The 15,936-nt window shown below is 43.0% G+C and overlaps 1 protein-coding gene across 5 annotated transcripts in view; it reads right to left on the bottom strand.

The window, feature by feature from the left end:
• E(bx) (nucleosome-remodeling factor subunit NURF301 E(bx)) overlaps nt 1-13,621 on the bottom strand; it is a 24,087-nt gene extending 10,466 nt beyond the window's left edge. For 4 of the 5 annotated variants that reach the window (XM_022840847.2, XM_022840852.2, XM_022840851.2 and 1 more), the window contains exons 1-21: nt 13,146-13,621; nt 12,668-12,866; nt 10,379-10,629; nt 10,084-10,210; nt 9,650-9,735; nt 9,347-9,526; nt 8,914-9,086; nt 8,435-8,656; nt 7,953-8,207; nt 7,512-7,665; nt 7,109-7,231; nt 6,690-6,948; nt 6,081-6,542; nt 5,628-5,922; nt 4,250-5,135; nt 4,017-4,118; nt 3,579-3,684; nt 3,156-3,233; nt 2,563-2,708; nt 1,991-2,170; nt 980-1,732 (exon numbers count right to left, since the gene is read on the bottom strand). In XM_022840847.2, the coding sequence (XP_022696582.1) occupies nt 980-1,732; nt 1,991-2,170; nt 2,563-2,708; nt 3,156-3,233; nt 3,579-3,684; nt 4,017-4,118; nt 4,250-5,135; nt 5,628-5,922; nt 6,081-6,542; nt 6,690-6,948; nt 7,109-7,231; nt 7,512-7,665; nt 7,953-8,207; nt 8,435-8,656; nt 8,914-9,086; nt 9,347-9,526; nt 9,650-9,735; nt 10,084-10,210; nt 10,379-10,603 (4,812 nt within the window). In that variant the 5' untranslated portion in view covers nt 10,604-10,629; nt 12,668-12,866; nt 13,146-13,621. The remainder of the gene's footprint in view (nt 1-979; nt 1,733-1,990; nt 2,171-2,562; nt 2,709-3,155; nt 3,234-3,578; nt 3,685-4,016; nt 4,119-4,249; nt 5,136-5,627; nt 5,923-6,080; nt 6,543-6,689; nt 6,949-7,108; nt 7,232-7,511; nt 7,666-7,952; nt 8,208-8,434; nt 8,657-8,913; nt 9,087-9,346; nt 9,527-9,649; nt 9,736-10,083; nt 10,211-10,378; nt 10,630-12,667; nt 12,867-13,145) is intronic. The other variant, XM_022840848.2, reaches the window with a different exon arrangement.
• Nucleotides 13,622-15,936: the final 2,315 nt, after the last annotated feature.

Below are 15,936 nucleotides of genomic sequence, written 5' to 3'. Positions count from 1 at the left end.
ATATCTATAAACTCTTGGTTGACATTTTGCGCTCGTTATAAACGTCCATCTCACTATAGAAGAGAGGCTGTGTGCCCGTAGACGAAAGTTACACTTCGTTTCCTTGTCGACCCTGTCAGTGCACGGAACAGAGTTATGCCCATATTCGCTTAATTGATAAATCATTGATATGATCAGGAAAGCTTCTTGTCAATTTATGAACTCCTAAAACGAACAATCGATAAATATTTTATCGATATATAATCTCATAAATTCGCACCGTTAATAATGTATACTATCACATTTATGGAACGCTTTGCTTTGTACCAAAAATCAGAAAGTTTCAAGTCCGTAATGGCGCTAGTACAAAGTAAACGTATCTAGTTCGAGATTTACGCATCCCTAAATTCAGTACGCAGGCACCTTGCTATGACGCATGGCGGGAACGGCTACGTGAACCGTAATATGCAACGTTCATATCAGTCATAACGACATTGTTGCCACCATCTTCCCTAACCTTCAACCATAAAGCTTTACTCTATATCTGGATCGCCATATAACAACGATAAAATTTTCCACAAATTTTGCGTCACCTAGGCCTACCACATGAAAGCATGCTTTTCCATAACAAAACGACTTCTATCTAAAAGGTTTTTGGCTGCTGCTCACTGCACTAGGCAAATCGTTGGAAGAACCAAAAAAAAGCCCTTTTCATATATTGTGCCTTTGTACGGTGTACATTATAAATTATGTCTCATGGAACAAATTAAAAATAGTTCTAAATGCAATAACTTCGAACGACAAATGCCTACAGCTGTGCACGTGGTTCGCAAAGTAGTCAGTCCTTAACCAAAACGTGCGTTTAGCTTAGCCAGGTATATAGGTATCTTTCCGAACCTTTTTTCCTTTAACCCTTACTAATTTACTGGGGAAATTGGGGCAATATCGAAAATGTTGGCAACGAAGGAGCCCCTGGCAATGCATACATCCATTGACTAACCTTAGGCGCGAATTGTTGTGACGTCAGGATAATTTTGTGAGGGGTTCCAGTGTTGCCCGTTGTGGGTGCTGCAGCTCCACCCACAGAGGTCATCTGCGGTGACGAAGGTGGCTCTTGCTTGACCACTTCCTGACGTCCGGTTTGGGTAGCTGTCATCGTCGTCGCGGTCGTCGGATTAGTGAGGATCAGCTGGGGACCTGTTGAGCCTAGCTGTGACGCGCTGATGACAACTTTCGGCGAACCTGTTGCCACGGGCTGTAGCAGAGTTGTGGCGGCGGCCGTGGTGGAACCCGATAGAGCGAGACTGTTCGTGCTAAGGACGACCGGGGTTGTTAGAGGCTGTACCAGGGTGCCCACCTGCTGTACCAGGTGACCTTTGATGAGTTGACCGCCGACGCCCGTCTGTACAACCTGCGTCCCACCGCTGGACTGAATGAGTTTAACGGCCTTCACAGTGTTTGACACGTTTTGAGGAGTGGCAACCCCGGATGACCGGATCTGAATGAGTTTTTGGCCAGCAGCAGCAGCAGCAGAAGCGGCAATACCGCTTGTCCCGGTTTGGCTCGCTGATGATGGTTGGATGACAATCTTTTGTACGGACGAGGTCTGTCCGACAGATGATGCCTGTGGTGAGGCGGGCTTCTGCTGAATATTGACTATTTGTAGCCGACCATCAGGGAGTTTGAGCAATTGCTGTCCAGGCTGAAGACCACGTACGGTAAGCTGCCCATTCGGACCTTGGATTATATGCACCTGACGAAGAGAATAAACATGTGAACGATTATTTATGTGAGTAGACAGGACGTGGTTAAGAAGTACCCATCGCCCAGTAGAGCTAAGCAGGGTTACTATAATAGGCTTACGTCAATAGGTAAGTTGCTGCATTAGCGCAAAAAATCTTGCCATCTACCGCCCATTCCAACGTAAAATTAGAAAAAAGAAGGAAAAAAAGCATATATATATATATAAAATCATACAACGTTACCACATGATTAGTAAGGGGTAACATACCTGTGATTTCACCTGAGAACTGCCAGCAGGCCTTACTGTTGGTCTTGCCTGTTGTCCGGCCTGAGTCAGCGTCGGCCTGACCCCGGCACGTATAACGGCGGGCGATCCTGATCGTATCGAAGTTGCTCCGGCAGCACCTTTACTTGATACAATTGTTGCGCCAGCCGGACGGATCACGATCTGTAAAAGCAAACAGACAGCCTCGTAAAATTTTCTCCATTGTAAAATAATGGTAATAACAACTATGACTATCATCATAACAACAACAACAAGGGCAATTATTTCGATTTTTTTGACGGATAACCTGGCCTCTTAACTGTTGACGTGTAGCTTGACTTACAAATTTCATATATTTCTAATTTAATAATATTGCACGGGATATGCATGTGTTCAAAGTAACTCAGCTTTGACCCTGGCTTGCACCACACCACAACTGAAATCAGTCGCAATTAATTAAAAATCAGCCCTTGTTGTGGCAGAGGGAACGAAAAAATATAAAAGCGTTAGGGGATTGTGGTGTTAAAAAACAAAAGTTTTACAGAAATTTAATGGAATTAGATGAACATTCGTACCTGTTTAGTGGTGGTGCCTATTGACTGGGTCACCGATCCGCCCGTTGCCGAAGATACTGCAGGAGCGATACGTCGGACCCCAACGTCGCCGACCGTTGTCTGTAGGACTGTGCCCCCAGACGATGCAACCGTGACCACCTTCTTGCCTAAAAAAACGTTCCAAAAGTTTTAATTTTGTATTCGTTTCGATTGTATTAATGACGTACCAAGCCAATATACATATATATATATATATATTATACTTAACTATTACTTATAATTATTATATATACATTATAATACGCCATTGCTTTATCTGATTAAGTTCACATTATGAGTATCTAATACTCTAACATGGATAAATCATATATTTATATTGTAACACCTGTTAAATCGGAACCGGACAATGCACCTAGTGACAAAGGCTTTAGTCGTGGTTCCTTTGATGGCCAGCCATAATATACATATATGTTGCATATTAATTATGACCCTCTAGTTAAATTGTCTATAAATGTAGTAAATTCATTTTTTTTTTTATTTTATAGATACAACAGATGTTGAATATTATCTATTATAATTATTTAAACTAAAGAAGCTCGTAAGATTCTATGTACCTTGCAGTGCCAGCCGCTGTGCTCGAAGATTAGCTTCCATTTGAGCTCGGATCTCAGCTGGGCTCTTCCCAGCGCCAACTGCAATAAAATCAAAAACGGTTAATTTCCCAATCACTACAAAGAGCACTAATATCTTAACAACAATCTTATTGTTGTTTTTTTTTTTTATTCAGAAACAAGAAGCAACCTAATTGATGAATGAATGTAATAGGCATTAATATGTTACGGTATTATGACCTGTGTCATATACAGTGAAATCAATTCGTAAGCTCTGTAGCCAATTGGAATCCATGACACTCTAGGGTTATGGTACTAATAGACCTACGACAAAACAAGAGCCAACTTTGATTTTAAGTATTTTGAATAAAGGCTCCAATGGTTTCTCGTTGCCAAACTGGATTAATGTTCGCTACTAATACACACCGACTTTGACGCCAACAATATTTGTAGATCCCGATAACGTCGAACTTGCAGAGCTTGTTATTCGGGTCGCTGAGTGGGCTTTGTCCGATAACGATGGTGCCAAAGCCTGGCGGTTACAGAAATTGGGAGTATGTTAGAAATAGGTTACTCGACTACGTTATTTGGGGTTTGTCTTTATAAATCCGGTGCAGATGGACAGACGTTTGCCAAGGTAAACAATGGTCTAGGAGTGTGAGGATTGCGAAATAATGCGTCTCTTTGTAATGTCGGACTACTTTCAGTAGTTTAAACCGAGTTTGTTCTGGCATATTTTGGCTAGATACAGCGTTAAAGAAGCCCATTAGATCATAACAAAACACAAAATGTCTTAAAAATGGAATGCTTATATGAATAAAGACAATAATAATAATAATAAACGTAATAATGATAAAACATTACTTTCTCCTGTTGGCGCTCCTTGATTTGCTTTTCGAGTTTCTCCTGGAATATCTTCAGTTCCCAGACTTCAAGCAACTCTTCAGAAGTCCAAACTTCCGTCATCTGGAATTCAAAGCAAAAATAGACCCCATAGCACCTGCTTAGATCTACAATGCATTTCCACAAAAAAATATATTAAAATATGTGCCCTTATCACCAGTACGTTAGGCGCAAATTCACAAGCGAATTCATACCTGCGGTCCCCGGCTCTGTGGTGATTCTGGCCGACGCCTCTCCCTCAGGCCACTACGTTGCGGGGCGGTTTTCTCACGGGGTTTCGACGGGAGATCGATGGGAACGATGATCTTCCTGACAAGGTACTCAGATCGGAGGCCATAGGGAGGCAAGTCTCGACGTCTGACAAGCTCACTTGTCTCGACTTGCGTATCTGTGGTTACGGTGTTCGAGCCACTTGGCGGGGGTTTCGTGACTAAATCGTCCCAGCGTAGACAGTGCCACAGCACCCGCAGTTGTAAGGCCACGCACGCGCTACTTGTCCATAAAAACTGAGTATTTCGCCAACGCCACAGAGTTCGAAGGACGGGTCTCGGCGCTGAGCCATAATTCCAAACCTGACTGTTGGACTTTGCACTATAACTAAAGCCCTGTGCCTCGCCCAGGCCGGAACGCCTTGCGAGCTTCCGGTAGTCCCATTTGTCAAGCACAAGCAGCGACTTTCGTCCGCCATTGCCAGTCACAAACTTGTGTATTGGGGGAAGCTCCTTTTTTCTTGGCTTTCTCGGAAGCTGCTGAACCTTCGCGACTGGGAGATTGGCGGTATCGGCAGCACCGCCGCTGACAACGGTGCTGCCACCAGAGTATTGGCGAAGCTTGGTGAGATCGACCTTTTCCCGAGTGTCGGTTAAACGACGCGATGCATGCACCTGAGCAGTAAACATGCGACACAACGGTGAATAGCAAGACGATCGCGTGCTTTCTGTACATGCGTAGCATGACAATCCTGGCGGTAGTATAAGCGGGGCTTCTTCTGAAATGACGCCTGTGTTTCCACCACCCTGAAGTTTGCTTAAACGAACTCTCCTCTCAAGTAGTTTATCCAGTTTTGCAGTTGCTGCAACCCTGTGATAGCAGCCAGAAACATACAAAGCCCATGCAGTGTCTATAATTTCGTTTAATTAAAATATTCATACAGAAGTAAGTCTGACTCTTACATAGTAAGCAGGCACTATGCACCTGCTTATTATGTAAGCCTGCTTCCATTTATTACAATTAGGTAGCGATCTATCTGTGTATACGACGTTCAATAGATATAAGGATTTTTTCAAGACTTACCTGAATCTTCATTAGTTAGCATTACTAGCTTTAGATAGTTATTGATTGGAATGTGACCGTTCGATGAAGGCTGCGAAAGCCTTCTCTTTATTTCGTTTCATGATTCTCGCATAAGTCTAGAGAGTATAGGAATACTCTCTAAAGGTTTATATATATGGTACAAAGCCTTTGCTAACGGTCCTAAAGGGCGCCAGACATTATGTTAATCTTAAGGAATTAAGCTATAAGCATTATAACGATTAAACGAGAGAGAGACGCAGACAATGCTTGCGTACTTACTTGGGGTACAATGATCGGGTTTGATCCATCAAGGCACTGCTTACATCCAGCACATCCTCGATGGTGACTTTGTGTTGGTCGCAGAGTGCACGAATCAGAGCAGGCCGCTTAAGTTCCGCGGTGTTATCCTTCTGCGTTACGGATACCTCCAACTTGGACACGTCAACAATTCGAGGAACAGTTTGACCCGATAAAAATATACTCAGTCGGGTGGGACCCGCTCGCAGACCGCACTCAGACATCGGTTTCGGTCGGCTTACTCGTGTCCGCGCATTCCAGCACCAACCGCCAGTGCCTAGAGAAGTTCCATAAACTAGCAGTTAATAATATATCTAGGCAAGCCATGGGTTCCTGGAGTAACCTAAAGGGATCAGTAAAGTAAGCTAAGAATGTTTTTATTAAATAGGCAAAGGAACTCGATCCTTAAAAGATTTAGCACAAACACACACCCACCTGTTATACGGAACTCCTCGCCTTTTTGCTTCCACACTTGATGTCGCAACCCTAACGTATATTTGCACCAAAGTGATCGGTCGCTGACGTCTTCCCCATCTTCCGTGACGCCTGAATACAACGCCATAAAGCCAGCTATACCACGTCGCTCTTTTTTATCCTGTTTCTTTTTTTCTTCGCGTTCATTCTGCGTTGATCGCCTCAAAAACGTGTGCCCTAGCGATTCGGACCACGCGGGCACGAACACACATGGCTTCATCACGCTCTCCAAAACCTGAAGAGCAGTCACCATGTCTTTGGTCTTGTTACACTTGTTTAGCGCTTGTACCCACTGCGAGCGGAAGTGCGCCGTCCATTGCGGATGCAAAAGACACCCGCCCAGTTGCGACTCAAGGTGAAGCATTGTTTGACGAAGCAGATTCAAGACTGAGGGGAGATCTGTCACAGAATTTGATTGGCTTCCTAAAATACAACACACAGATTCACAATGGATTAACACAGGATTCATCTCACATCGGTCGATAATTATTTCACAAAGGATACAAAACACTTATTCGAAAAGAAAGTTGCTAAGAGGTTGACCTGCAGCAAAGCATGGATGAAACAAACCTGATGACGTTGAAATCCATTTGAACTCAGAGGCCGGCGTCAACGAAAATTTATGAGAAAGGTGCCTCTTCTTGTCGCGCTCCTCGGCATGTTGATGCCGATTGAGCGCTAGAGTATTGCTGCTGAAGGAGTTGCTATAGTTCCGAAAGTTCGCTTCACTCCCGAGTCGGAAAGACGTTTGGTTAAGAGCGGCTGTTTTACTTCGAGTCTGTACTTCGGCGGATTCCGATTTGACTGTCGCTGTCAGGGATCCGGCCACCTAATAAATGTACATTAAGTTCAATGCGAGTACGACTCGGTTAATCTGAATGTTTCCAGAGCGATCGGAGAAACAATAAGTAAGCTTCTTTTGCGGACACCGGTCCAATTGAATAGATAAAAAAAAAATAACCTCAGTTGTTTAGCTCAATTTTGATTACCTGATCTAGCATTTGTTCCTGTTTGAGCTTCAGACGGGCCTCTACTTCAATACGATTGTCTTCAAGCCAACTTTTGCGACCTGTTTTGTTTGCTGCCGTAGTTAATTCCATTGTCAGGTTCATCTAAAGAGAAATATAGTTTTTTGAACGACATTACGTGGTGATATTATGCTTAAAGAACTGGTAACTTATTGTTCTCAAATTTGAGCAGCCGACGCCTATATGTATATATATAATTTTTATTATATGCCTATCGTTCTGTATGTGAGCTGTGATCGAGACGGACAAACGACGAGCTTCAGTTGACCCGTTTTTGTCGGACATTTTCTGAATAGCTGTTAGAATATCTGCGGCCAGGCTTTTTGTGAATCCTTTATTGATTGCGTTGGTAAAAAGTCGCTACCTGTCGCTCTACGTCGAGTCGTTGCTCATTAAGAACCCGCACAAGATCGGCCTCGAGATCATCACCATCAAGACAACTCATCAACTCCTCGAGTTGCGCCACTGACGAGTAGTAGAATACTTCGCTATGCTCTTCTCCGTCTGTGTCACCCTCACTGAAATAGAAACTTTGTTTATGGAAGAACGGCACTTCGAACGCGTGCAAGGGTCAGACGAATTAGCTATACTATATCATCACAAAGTGCAGTCCCTTCAACGTTTTTCAAGCTAACGAAACAGGTCATTAGGAGGCGTCAGTCACTGATACGCCTGAACTGTTTTATTTCTCAGTGTAGTACCACCTTGTGACGCTAAAGAAACTTGAAGATGCTCATAAGGCACCTTAAGCCTCCTTTGTGGTCCTAGTGGTTGTAGAAATACACTATTGGCAAAGGAGACTTACGCAATAATTCGACGGACGAGAAACCAGTACTTTCGCCCTTCGCGGTCGTAACCGAGGACGTCCTGTCGAGCCAAAAGTCCGGCTCGTTCAATCTCGCTAACACAATCAGCCACACCCTTGACGGCGTTTCCCCGACAAACAGGGCACACCCAGTCCTCTGATGGCACAGTCTCGAGCGGAGGATCAAGACACGTCAAATGATAAACAGCTGGGCATTGTTCACAGCACAAGAGATCACCCAGTTTATGACATACACTGTTAAGGAGAATGAAATAGAAACATCACATAGATCACACTGTTACGTAAGAGAAAAAACACGGTACGTTTCTCGCAAGCAAGGTACTCTACCCTAAACAGGACCATCTTTTCGCCGGCAAACCACTCCACAATACACATTCAATATCATCGCTCTTCAAATATAACAACAACAGCAACAACAACAATAAGCCAATCATAGCTGGTGCTGATTGTATGATGCTTACCGGCAGTGATCGTCATGCTGCGGTGCACCTTCTCGAGTGGTATCATCCCGCACGGGCGTGATATCTAGAAACTGGCCGGCTAGGAACTGCAGCACAGATAAACGTCTTGAAACGCCCGCGTTCAACGGATATTCGGATTGATAGCAAGGTTCATGGGACGATGGTACAGCCTCGTGATCCGGAGAAAGGCCCAAAAATGAAAGCAAAGCTGGCCGATGTTCACTATAATACGGAGAGGAACACATCGAGGACCCTATGAGTCTGGCTTAAACCAACCACATGATAATGATTCATGAATACCACCGCAGCGAGTATTCGTTATCAGAACGTATTTGACCGACGCAGGTTTTTAAATTGTCTTTAAGTCAATAAAATTAAATCTATTAGTGAATGAAGCTATTTCTGAGTCACACGCGTTGCCCACATGTTGGCAAAGTGTTTTTATTACCGATTTGTTTAGCTGCTAATAGCGAACTTACGCATCGGCTAAAAGATACATTTGCAATGTAGACGGCCACGTCACGTGATCGAGTACATAGAGGTGAATATTAATTGAATCCTTGATATCCTGAGGACCAAAATGAGTATTAACGGCGTCCGCTTCGCGGAGGATAGCTTTGAGGAGGCACATGTGACATTCGCTTAACAATGCCTGTAAAAAAACCATATATAAATAAATCGCAGAACTTTGTTTTTATAACCTTACTGTGAAACAGCGACAGAACTGGGGCATCCAGCGATCATGATCGATTGAATATAGTAACATTATGTTACTGGGATCGTACGTGCCAGGCTCTCGCGGGATTCAATCAGATCACGAATTTGAATATAATATATAATAACGACAATCAATTAGACCTGAGCAAAAACATTAAGCTCGGAAATAGTAATAGGAAACGATTCGGAACATACCGAATGATCTGGTGACATAAGCGCAGCGCAGAATTCTTCAAAAGTAAACGGGGTCATGCGGAGAACATTGCTGAAATGCCGCATCGTCTCATAAACGTCCAGAGCCCGCATTAGATGTTCGCGAGGCATAAGCAGATCATCCGATGATGGAGGTAGTTGAAGAGTTGGTTTTTCACGGTCCTGTCATAAAGAAAACCATTAATGAAACTATTCCATTAAGATAATTACGCGTATCGACATTCGAATTACACTGCCACAATTATAACAATGATTTTTATTAAACCTTATCCTTCGCCGTTGTACCTGAAGAAAAACTGGGGTTGTGGGTCTACGAGGCAATCTACGGCGTTCTTCAGTGCCGCCAGTCGTCCGTTCGCTTTTCTCAATGCCTACAACACGATAGAAGAATAAACAGAGTAACGCGTTGCCGCCGATGCTATTAATACACTTCAAAATCTAGTTTCGTATTAAATAATGTTAATGTTAGACTGGCACCTTTGAATCATAAGAACACCATTAGTCACGCTATAACTATGTAGGCGAATAGTTGCGTACGAAAAAGAACGCGTCGCTTCTCGCTCCTAGTTAGGCACAATATTCCAGCCTATTAAGGGACCAGTCACCTTCTTGCAGACAATAAAAATACTTCGGTGCAATTCACTCAATGACACCCTTTCAGGACCTTCCAAAGATAAAATGTTTATCATAACACAACTTTGCAGGAAATGGATTATTACCTTCAACATAATCCTCATCCGAGTCGTGTTCCTCGTGCTCACTCGAGTTCCACGAATCCTCGTCACCTGCGCGCCCATCACCGTTTTCCGACCCGACCCGAGCCTCGATTATACCCAAATCGTCAAGCTATAGAAGGGAATATAAGATAAAGACGGAAGTTAGTTAAACGACGTCGACAGTTGTAGCGGTGCATGCAATTTTAAAAGATAACAAGATTACACTGCTCCATAGCAACGAGAACTACTTCAGTGAAACACGCTTCATATGAATGCTTCATTAAACTCTGTTACGTACCTCATTGTCAGACGTGACAGCAGCGTTATTCTCTGACTCGCTGGCACTGTCCCCGATAAACTGCTCTTGTCGGAGACCTTCCCGAAGGCGCTGTCGGTACTGCACAGTGTTAGCATGGCCCCCAGCATAGAGATAGCGCGGCTTCTTGGCGTTTCCGCTACCGCGGCCGCCAGAAGGCGTCTTTGGCGGTCGCCCCCGAACTCGCTGGCGCCCTCTACCCGACATAAGTATGCGGGTTTTCGGCAATCAGCCTAGAGTCAATATGAAAATTTACAAACTGAAAATCATTGCATTTGTCTTGTTGTCGTGATTTTACCTATTAATTGAATTTTCTAGTGGAATACAGCACAAGGTACGTAATCAGATGATCCTGTAACACAATATTCAGTAGATTTATGGTTTTTTCAGTCATTCGTCTTTCTGCTCGTAGTACTTTGTTCATAAACAACGATATGTATTGTTGAATGAACAGCAAGCATTCAAGCGTCGATAGACGCAGTGATTTGTCGTCTTTATCTGTACGATATTTTAATGACACTCCTAGACGAAACCTATTCGGGTCAACGAAGTATGGTAAAAAGGACTGCCTGTGTATTTCTACAGATACTTTATACGTTGAGCCCTATATACAATGGATTACAGCTTGTTTGCCACGGGACATTTTTACCCATAAAGACAACAGCTGACACGAAAATGCAACCGGTCATAATAACCTGTTCCCACCTCTACAGTTCGAGATCAGCTCCGCCGTCAACGTATAAGTCGCTGCGTTGCATACAGTGAAACATAGTAAGTAATTATGTAAGACAGCCCGCTTAAAATTATATAAGATAAAGTTGTTATCTAGCAATAAATATGCATTCAATCCCATACTATTAAAAAGTCTCTATTAGAAACACCTTTTGTTTGTTGGCTGTCAATAACCCCAATGGAGTCGTATTCAGAAAAACCCCGATATGTAACACAATTTGTTTAAGTTATCGTGTTGTAGAAGGTTGACATGAGTTCGTAAATGAAGTATCTAGATAGAAAACACGAGCTTCACTACGATGATCAAATTTAATAAGCTGTAGTATATAGCACACATTATAAGTCCGTAAACAAATGTATTAAAAATGATTCTCTCTCCTCTCGGAAGCTTCTTTAACAATTCCCCCTTTCCTTTCGCGCGCAATATTGTACGCAGGGCAGGCAACATAAATTACAGCTTAATGTCGAATTTAAATACCATAAAGCCTTGCCATAGAAACAGTTCAGCCAAAGAATAATTACTGTATATCGCCCAAAGACTGTACTAACACAGGACAATGGATCGGATCTTCAAAATGATCGTGGCTTAGCTACCTCAGTCTCGGCGCTTAGAGCAACGAAAAGATCTGTTTCAATGATGACAAATCAGCATTGAACGCGCAAGTGACCTTCCTCTGCGCGGGCGCAAAAACTACCTAAGACAATTAGGGCATGTTCTCCGTCTCATTAAGGTCCCGGCCATCTTGATCGTCTTTTCTCGCTGATCTCATATATAATCCATCGATAGCAGTAACATGGTGCGTAACGTTTGATGCAATCATTGGCATGATCTGAAGAAGCCCATGAAATTATCACACTGTAGTTATTCAAATTCGTAAAGCCATAATCGATGATAACATAGAGTTTAGTATGGTAAGTTGTTATAAATGTATGTATTTCAAGTGTTACCTGACAAAAGTGAGAAAATTTATTTGATTGATGGATATTCAATCCGTCTGCTCAACTTGTTTATAAACTAGCGGTGAGTACACGCCATGTGGACAATGTTGTTTCTATAGTTAAAAGAACAGAAAATTTCGGTTCCAAGGGCCAGCTATCACTGCAGACGCCAATAGGGTTCGGGCGGGCTTGTTATAGACACCCTTATGGCATAGTTGTTGTCGACGTACACCTTTCTATTCCCGCTCACAACGACGACACACGCAGAAAGATTGTGGAATATGACATCGGACCGGTCGGAAAATTACTAGCGATTGTTCTAGTAAATTAATACAAAAGTATAGTTAATCTCAGTGAATCCTTTCTTTATGTAAGAATCTGCTAAGAAAAACAGACACATAGAAACACGCAAACACATACACACAAATTCTTACTCCCACAGAAGCGGCAGATATATACCGTGTATTCGGCAGGTCCCAATTCGAGCGGGCTTGTTCAATCATCTGCGCTCCTCAACCCACTCCCCCGCCCGCCTGCCCCCTCCTCTCCTCTCCTCTCAATGGCACTCCAGAGCACTGACTAATGCGGCATTTTACTTACCGTACGGTGGCCTCGAATTTGACAGACCTAATTGTTGAGTGCTTTTAACGAGAGACCAAAGCTCTCTCCAGCAGATTACCGCTGTCGCATGGTGGAGCCCATCGGGCTTCTTGCCGCCGCTTCCAGACACCACCTTTTGAGGGGGCCAGTTGACAAAGCTGAGCACCACCGACAAACGCCTCAGTTCTGTTGAACTCTGCTGCAAAATCACAACACGCACGCCCTTATCAGCCACTCAGAATACCCAAACACAGACAGATACACTTACCATGCATGGCCGCACAAATACATACACAGACAAACACAGCTGAGCTATGTTCGGTTCTAGGGGCTTAGTTTGCGCTGGGTTATAGACAACGCATCGCGATATATACGCCGCTATGAATAATATGAGAATATATATGGATACATGTATATATACACACTATGGACAATAGTTTCTCGGGTGCAGCTAAAGAACTATGGATTTGGTGCTCACAGCTTGGACAGAGCTTGCTACCACTGCAATCAGTGATCGACTCGTTGACGTATTGCAGTAACAGTTAATGATTTCAACAGCGCCAAATCCAACCCGCCGCCGGGTTCGAAACCCGCCGCAGGCGCACTACCGAAGACGTCACATCTACTCTGGGCCCCCACTCAAATCTCGGCGCGTTAGGCGCCAACATCAACTGAAGAGTAACCCCAATACTCTCCTACTGCTAATGGTCCAGACCTGACCGCTGTCAGTGATAAACGGTTTATTAGTATCTGTCCTATCAGCAGATGGGCAGCGTAGATGTTCGACCACTTGTTTTGATAGGCAAATTTCGCACTAAATGCACGACTTCAAATGGTTTTACTTAGTTGAAACCATAAAAAGAACGATTTTCACTAATATTTAACACACGCCAACGACTGAATGATGTCGAGTAGAGCGGTACGGTTAGCGCTTGCCCGTCAACATGGCGGACCTCTGTAACGCCTCGAGGCTAAAGGCATCCCAGTGCTCACCTACCTCAGAACAAAACTGCATTCAGTGAAGATGGCGGTCCTAGTGGTGCTTGTGGCAGAAAGGAATCTAAACGAAGAGGGCAAACCAGTGTAGGACCACGGGAAGAGAGGGGCCATTTCGCGCAGCGCCGGCAGGCGAACTGCACGAATCATAATATCGCTATCTCGAAAAAACAAATTACTCGTAGACTAGTAGCAGTCGAAGCGATCGCCCCGTCCCTATAACGAGATTGTTTCAATGCGGCAGTAAATGCGTTTCAAAAAAAGACGACCCCATACATATGTCCGCGAGCGTGGTAGAGATTCAATCCCTATACCGCGGGAACATTTCAGAAATTCGATTGTTTGCTGAGTGCTATCGTGTGATTTTGTCTCAAGGATCTCGTCTGTTCTAGATATAAATAGGCTTATTCTTGTTCACAATTACAGAAATGTGTACGTGGCAATATGGCAGCAAATGGTAGCTTGCCAGAGATCCGACCCATTATTTGGAGTTATTTTGATTGTTGAATAGATCAAAACCCACGTTGGATACTGGTGTCCCTAAAAAGTATATAAATGGCGTATGTAAGCTTTAGATTCCTGTATATTTACGATATACTTAGGGATTTTCGATAAGCGTAGACATTTGACGCTGTGTATCGATTGGGTTAAGCTTTCACGTATATTAATGCTTAGGGGCGTTTTGAGCGGACTCGATCTGTTTCGAAATCGATAGAGTGGGTGACTTTCAAAAAACAAAAAACTAGTTTGGACCCGGGGATACTTTCATAGATTCTGCTATTTCTACCACGTTTGCTCAATTCAGAAATTGCATTCATCATTTTTCTAGAGTACGGGGATGATTTTCACCCCGGCTTGGTCGAAACGGAACTTATGCCGCGCTGAATACCTCTTTGTATAATAATGTATTTCGAATTTACCTCCGAGAGTGATTTTGATACTTAATAAATCTGTTTTTCTTTAGCGAATTTGTTTTTTTTTTCATTTAGCTATCCTTGGAGTCAGGTAAGGACATGTACCTTGGCGATTTAATTGATCCGTACTAACATGATTGTCTAGTAGTGCTAGGGACATATGAGGTAGTCTAGGTTCGATGCGTTAGCCCTAGATGCGTTCGTCGTTCGAAACTGAAGGCCACGTATTGAAAAAAAAATGGCTAACAGCCGTATAGAATGTAAGGCTCCAACCATTTAGTTCATCTCTTCGAAGGTCGATCTTTTCTTTAAGATGGACACATCACCTAAACAAACTGCCAGATCCATCGAGCATTATCAAAGTGAGTATTTGGCTCGCGCCATATATCGCTTCGCTCAAATAATGTTGCCATTTATTAACAATTCATGAAATAGTCAAAATAATAAATAAGAGCTACTGTTATGAACAATTTATATGTTATTTTAGTTACTTGTAACTAAGAAAATCTGCTGTTTACTGCCAACGATTAGTAAGTACTCTTTCTGCCAACTAGGAGATTACGTTAGGAGTGTTTAGAAATACTGGCTTTGTGACAAAGTACTTTCGTAACGCAAGCACAGAATGAGAATGCCTAAACACCTTCCATGAGATTTAGCATTGCTTAAAAGACCTGTCAAAATAGGGTCAGTACGAACGATCCGGACGGACCGAATAGGAGACCGAATTACTATATTTAGCATTTTTTGCCATGTTTATATTTTTACTGGAAAATCAAAGTACATCTGCGCTCAAAGTTGACCCTAGACCATTTCATGTGGCGTTAAATTTACTAGTTAGTTTAGTAGTAGTTCAATATATTAGCATTGGAACATTACAAAGATGTGAATGATACCCGTAGCCGAAAGATCTGCAGGACCTGTATTGGTCGTTTTACTGCCAAGTTTATGAGGAAAGGATTGATTGCTAGGGATGACACACGCTCCATCGTAGATGAATGTGTCTAACTGATAATGATGAAAGAACGTATCTGCGTGACAGGAAGAACATGCCGATACGTGTTTTTGAGCAAGTTAGATTCTCGTATACATCTAATGATATCAAAACCTTTTTGTATTATACCTCTGTCTTTGGCATTCCACGAGCTCGTTGAATTTCACGTCTTCCGTACCCCCCTTACCCGCTGTGTCAGTAACTATAGAATATAAAAAAACAGCGAGGAAATAGTCTTGTTTTGAATATCGTGAATAATTGTATATTTATTATTGTTTATAATGAGATACATCTTTGAGTACAGCACACCTCTAAACTCTATATCTTCACAGCCCTTCGGCCTGAAACGAAGCTCACCGGCCGATAGG

Source organism: Varroa jacobsoni, unplaced genomic scaffold (genome assembly GCF_002532875.2).
Source record: "Varroa jacobsoni isolate VJ856 unplaced genomic scaffold, vjacob_1.0 scaffold_891, whole genome shotgun sequence".
NCBI classification, from domain to species: Eukaryota; Metazoa; Arthropoda; class Arachnida; order Mesostigmata; family Varroidae; genus Varroa; species Varroa jacobsoni.
The sequence above is the reverse complement of the archived record's forward strand: the minus strand, read 5'-3'. Positions and strand labels throughout refer to the sequence as shown.